Source organism: Pinus tabuliformis, chromosome 8 (genome assembly GCF_031772625.1).
Source record: "Pinus tabuliformis cultivar Carrire ecotype Pingquan chromosome 8, CPIR1, whole genome shotgun sequence".
Classification (NCBI taxonomy): domain Eukaryota; kingdom Viridiplantae; phylum Streptophyta; class Pinopsida; order Pinales; family Pinaceae; genus Pinus; species Pinus tabuliformis.
Window position 1 is genome coordinate 1,579,145,142 of NC_142294.1, and position 5,459 is coordinate 1,579,150,600.

Here is a 5,459-nt window from a genome sequence, read left to right on the forward strand (position 1 = left end):
CTCCTAAATAACTGGTAAAAACTAAATTAATCAATCACCATTTAGGCATGCTTACACAGCTAAAGCACAAACATGATAAAATTGCCTTCGTGATTTTTGAACAATAATCTACTTGCATATATTACAACCAATCCCAAGAAACACCCAAAATTAACTACCATCCTCACTGAAGATCAAAAAACAAATGAATCAATTGTAGCCCTTCTGACTAGGGGAACATCACTAATGAAACACTGGATAGGGATACGGCATGATAAAACATCAAATTAATCAATTGAAGCCCTCGTGACTTGGGAAGATATTCATGAAAAATTGGATAGCGATAAACAGTCAATTTGTCCAACGAAGACTTCCTAATGTTTCCATGCAGGCATTCCATTCACCTTCTCCCGTTTTTCCCATTCTAGAAATCAATTAAAAAGTTTTCAACATCAAGAATTTAAGCTTGGACAAATTCATTAAAGGTTCTGAGAAATGTCCAATCCTTAGGAATCCGAAGCAGGAAGAATTATATTCTCTATAACAAACTTTCCAATGGAAAAGAAAAAAAAAAAATGCATAAACTGATTAACTAGCCGACCAGCTTGTCATTTTGTAACAAGCACATGGTCACTTAAAAACAAGTGTTTAAAGTTGGCCAACTTTCAAGTTTAATAAAATTATAGCCAAAACTATTTCCGCAAAATTTCAGTTATATTCTGCGCTAAAGCTTACATTGCCCTGTTATCAAAAAGACAATATCTAATCAACATCCTGAAGAGGTTGAGCAACATCCTCTGCTGTGAATTTGCCCTTCCCTTTCTCCGCAGCTCTGCCCTTTCCTTTTCTCTCCAAAAGATCTTTTCTATCCTTATCTAATTTCAACTTTGTCACAACCACCTTGGATGGGTGGACACCAACATTCACAGTTGTGCCTACAAACAGACCCACACAAGTCAACTAAAAAAACAAAGATCATAAACAAATTGCTCTATGCATGTATATCAATTTCTTTCCCAAACGAAGTATCTCACCGTTGACTTTCTCACGAGTAATGCGCTCAACATGTATGACCCATTTCTTTCGATAAACTTGGACAACTTTGCCTTCTCTACCCTTAAATGTTCCTCGTACCACCTGAACTTCATCATCCTTTCTAATCGGAATCGAACGAACCTGAAGGAACATGAAAAGAAGGATCAAACATCAAATAGATTAACTTGCTAAACACACAAAGCCAACCTAAAACACATCCCCTCTGCTTGGAACTACTGATCTCACATTGTACTTGTTCCTCAAATCAGAGGACAGTGGTGCACTCATCAAAATACGTCGCACACTGGATGGGGCAGTGAAATGTGCCTTGCGGCTCTTTCTCCTGGAACTGCTGACTCCTGCAAAGAAATAGAAAACCAAAGATCAAATCATAGTTGCAAATATAAAAAACTCTAAGTAGAGGGGAGAAATTTGTGGCCCTCAAAAAGGTCAAAAATGAAGACACTGTGAACTCCAATAAGTTCCTATGGCAATAAACTATCCATTCATAAATGGGTCTTTTTTTCCTTTTGTTAATTGTGAATATCTATGAAGGCCACAATTATCTAGCGACAACCAGTCCACAAAGAGATCACAAGAATTTAAGAATTCTGCATGGTTAATGCAACAGTTGAGCTAATGGGAGAGTAATGAATTAACTGTAAACTTTGGTATTAACTCCTACGGGTCTGCAATTAGAAGTTAGTGTCAACTCTATATCATAACCCCAATACATGCACCTGCTGCTATCCCACACCACCCTTCAGTGTTATAAAAGATCTTATATGGAAACTAACACAAGCAATTTCAATTGTCTCTAGATATTACTGGACGCCTTCAAGTGTGCAGGCTGTTTTTTATTAATCAATAGTGACATTACTTTCACCAAGAAAACCAAAGGTCCAGTTCTCATTAAGCCATGTTATCCGCAATACGCTCTACTATCATTACTTTGCTTTTTCATGACATGCAAAGGATGGGATAGAACCAAGAATCACTATACAAAAACAAAATTTAATACACAATAGAGTCAAATTTACAACGAAAACCCAATAGAAGATGTTTTTTAGACAAAAACCAGATTCACATGTCAGTCTCTTTTTGTGATTTCATTGGTGTGTAAGAATTTTCCTGTCATTTCCACTCCTATCCACTCTTATAATATATTAACGGTCATCAAAAACCAACAGCAAAGACTTTGGGCCAGTTCACAGAGACTGCCAATGCAGAATAATTAAATAAAATATATTTTCAAGAACTGTATTAAATTAGGATCACATTGCACAGGCTAACTAGGAAGTCTGTTTTCACAGAAGTTTGTTGAGGCCTCTGTTAGGCTAACAATTGACTCAATTTTGATTAACCCAAATTAATTCTAAAGTCCCGCAAAAAGATGCTTATAGCATAAAATAACAAGTGAGGCACTTTGGAAGCCAAAGCGCTCCCTGTGAGAAATCGTAGCTAACATAACAACCTTTGAAGCCTCTTCGAACATTATCAATGACGTGGGAATAATAATACGCACCTTTATATCAGCTGTCAATGGTACTTCGTCATGAAAAGGCGTGTAGCTCAAATGTTAGAGCAGCCCAATGGTTAGGGGCAGATCCTGAGCCAAACTCGTATCGTGTCTAGTTTTATGGCATGATACAGAGTCAGGTGGTCAGCAGTGATTCGAGACCTAAAACAACGTAGGGCTTGGTGGGGGTTTTGGAGATAGTAATCCACCCCTTGATATTGAATAAATTGTGACCGTCAGAAAGGGGTGTGTATCTCAGCGGCAGAACAGCCCACCTACTGAAGGCGGGAACGGGTGTAATCCCCTGCCTCTCTAGTTTTTGTACATGGCATCAAAGCTAGGTTAGATGGTTAATAGCTAGCAGGCCTTAGCTAAAGTGTGGCTCGAGGGAGGGTCCTTGAGACAACAACCCACACCTTTAAGGTGCACATCATGAAATGGCATGCAGCTTGATTCCCAGCCTGTCCAATTACCTAATATGGAATTAGAGCCATGTTGGTTTGCAGAGGCTAGGCGCCCCGAGCCCGAGTGTGGTGGCTTAAAAGGGGGTGTTCGACATAGCGAACCACAACATGACATCAAACCCCTAAGGGTACCCATCATGAAGGTGCGTGTAGCTCAGTGGTAGGGCAACCCATTGGCAAGCGACAGCTCCTGGATTTGATCAACCGTATACCCGAAGCCCTAACCCAGAATAAAATCTACATGGAGGCAAACCAACTTTCACAGGAGTGGAAACCAGATACAGCCACATAAAATAAATTTCTGAGAAACGTAATAGTACATATTGAAAAAGGCTACCCTACTCTGATCAGTCCAATGCCGTATTAGGTCAAGCGGTTAAAAGGGCGAAATGAATCAGCCTCACAGTCTCTGGATCGGTTCCTGCATTCCCCTCACTCAAGTTCTCCTAAAATAACAGCACAAGGGACCAGACGACACAGCTAAAAAGAAAATCAAATCAAATCCAAATAAAAACCCCAAAACGGGCTATCATGTTCCGATCTGAAGAACGAAACATCATGACAGAATCCATTAAAATATTCTTGTTGATGGCTTCAGAGACTGCTAATTCTTAGAGAAGTGAGTTTATACTTACTAGGATTGTACTTCATCCTGAATGGCGACTTTTTTGGCCTGCAACTGCCTCTTCGCCGCCTCGCCTTTCCTCTCCCTCCTCTCAGTCGGCGCCTGCGTTCCCAACAACGAAGGGAAGATGAATTATGAAAGAATAACCCTCATAAAATCCTATTTTGACGCTGGTTAATAGTAACCCTAGTTAAACCCTAAGTCTGTCCTTCCACTCGGATCAATACGAGGCTCTCCAGGGTGTCTTCTTCCCTCTTGATTTAATCAATATGATCAATTTCTTTTTAGTAAAGAATTCAATAGTCTTAAGAAAGGAGATAAAATAATATTGAGTTGATGTTATGGGAATGGCCCATTTATATGTATATTCTTCAATATAATTTTAAGATTACAAATTAATTAGAGATTATAGTAAATTTTATATAAACATTAATTTAACTTTTATTCTTTAATATTTCATTCTCATTACAACAAGTTTTATGTTGTTTTTTTATCCAAAAAGTTTTATGTTATTATTTTTTAACAATAATAATTAGTATTTGTATTAAAAAAAAGTTATCATCTAATTAAATATTTATATCTAATACAAAAATGTGGTTAGTTTAATCAAGAGAAATATTTTTAGTTCTAACAAGGTTGGGAATTCTACCAATTCATAAAATTTATATATTTAGAATTTCTTTTATAACTTGAGATATATGAATAAACATTGATAAATTGCAAAAGTAAGAAAATGAAAAAGCGGTGCATGTTTAAAAGAAGTTTTCATGTCAATCCCTTATTATTATTGGTTGTGATGCTAGATAAATTTTTGTCTTGAATTTTATTGACTATTTAATTTTTGAGTCTTATATAAACATTGATGGATCTTCTAATTCAATTTTGCCCTAATATAGTGGTTCATTTAAAATGTTTTGATCTACCTCTAATTCCTTTATTTGATCAACACAACTCACATGGGATTGGGAGGGGGAATTTGCCTAATCAAGAGGGAGGTTGACTTCCTTGCTAGTGAAAGGGAAGTCCTTACTTATGAAGGGGAACAAGGGGGAGTTCACAAGGAATATTTGTCATGATCATTGTCTCATTTGAGAATGGCATTAACTAAATAAGTTACTTATCTTGGGTTTTTTCAAGTGAAACTTTCGTTGCAAGAGTCTTGTATAAGAGTTATGTTATTTGTTGAGGATCTTGGTTGGTTGTAGGGAGATCAACTGGTGTTCTTCCTTTGCACTTTCCCATTGGGTATACTTTCATTGAGATTTCCACGATCAACCATTCTTATGAAGTTTGGGACAAAAGTCATGATGTGCCATATGTTCATAACATGTTTTGCATTAAAAAGAGACTTGTTTTCATAATCCAACTTTTGCGTCAATTTATAACCTTTGGAGACCAAGTTGATTTCTATTGCAAATCCTTTATTGAAGTCCATATCAACACAAATATGTGCATATTTGGTGTTTTTTCTCTCCTTGTTGCACAAGTGGAATTTGCTAGGAGTGTTTCCAATATTGTTGAGTAAATCATGACCCAAAACTAAAGAGGAGGATTGGGAAGCCTAACCCACAAAAGATCCATGGAGAAAAAGTCTATCTGAGGGTTGGAAAATAAAATTCAGGCCTTTGTGAAAAGACTAGGGTTTCCTAAACCAAGGACTGGATTTGAGGATCTAGTTTCAATCCTCTATTAAAATAAACTTTTTGATGAAAAATCCTTTAGCGTATAAACAGATAAGGGCTTCGTCATTAAGATCTAGCCTCCAAACACATTAGATCCAATTGTGCAGTTCAAATAATCTTATTCGTGTGCCATTAAACTTACAAACATGACCATG

General features: G+C 37.0%; 1 protein-coding gene across 1 annotated transcript; it reads right to left on the reverse strand.

The window, feature by feature from the left end:
* Nucleotides 1–422: 422 nt before the first annotated feature.
* LOC149242067 (large ribosomal subunit protein uL24z-like) lies at nt 423–3,789 on the reverse strand. Its single transcript, XM_089374160.1, has 4 exons — nt 3,633–3,789; nt 1,261–1,373; nt 1,014–1,155; nt 423–914 (listed from the first exon to the last, which is right to left on the reverse strand). The coding sequence occupies exons 1-4, from the start codon at nt 3,646–3,648 to the stop codon at nt 742–744; spliced, it is 444 nt and encodes a 147-aa protein (XP_089230286.1). The 5' UTR covers nt 3,649–3,789; the 3' UTR covers nt 423–741.
* Between the last annotated feature and the right edge of the window lie 1,670 nt (nt 3,790–5,459).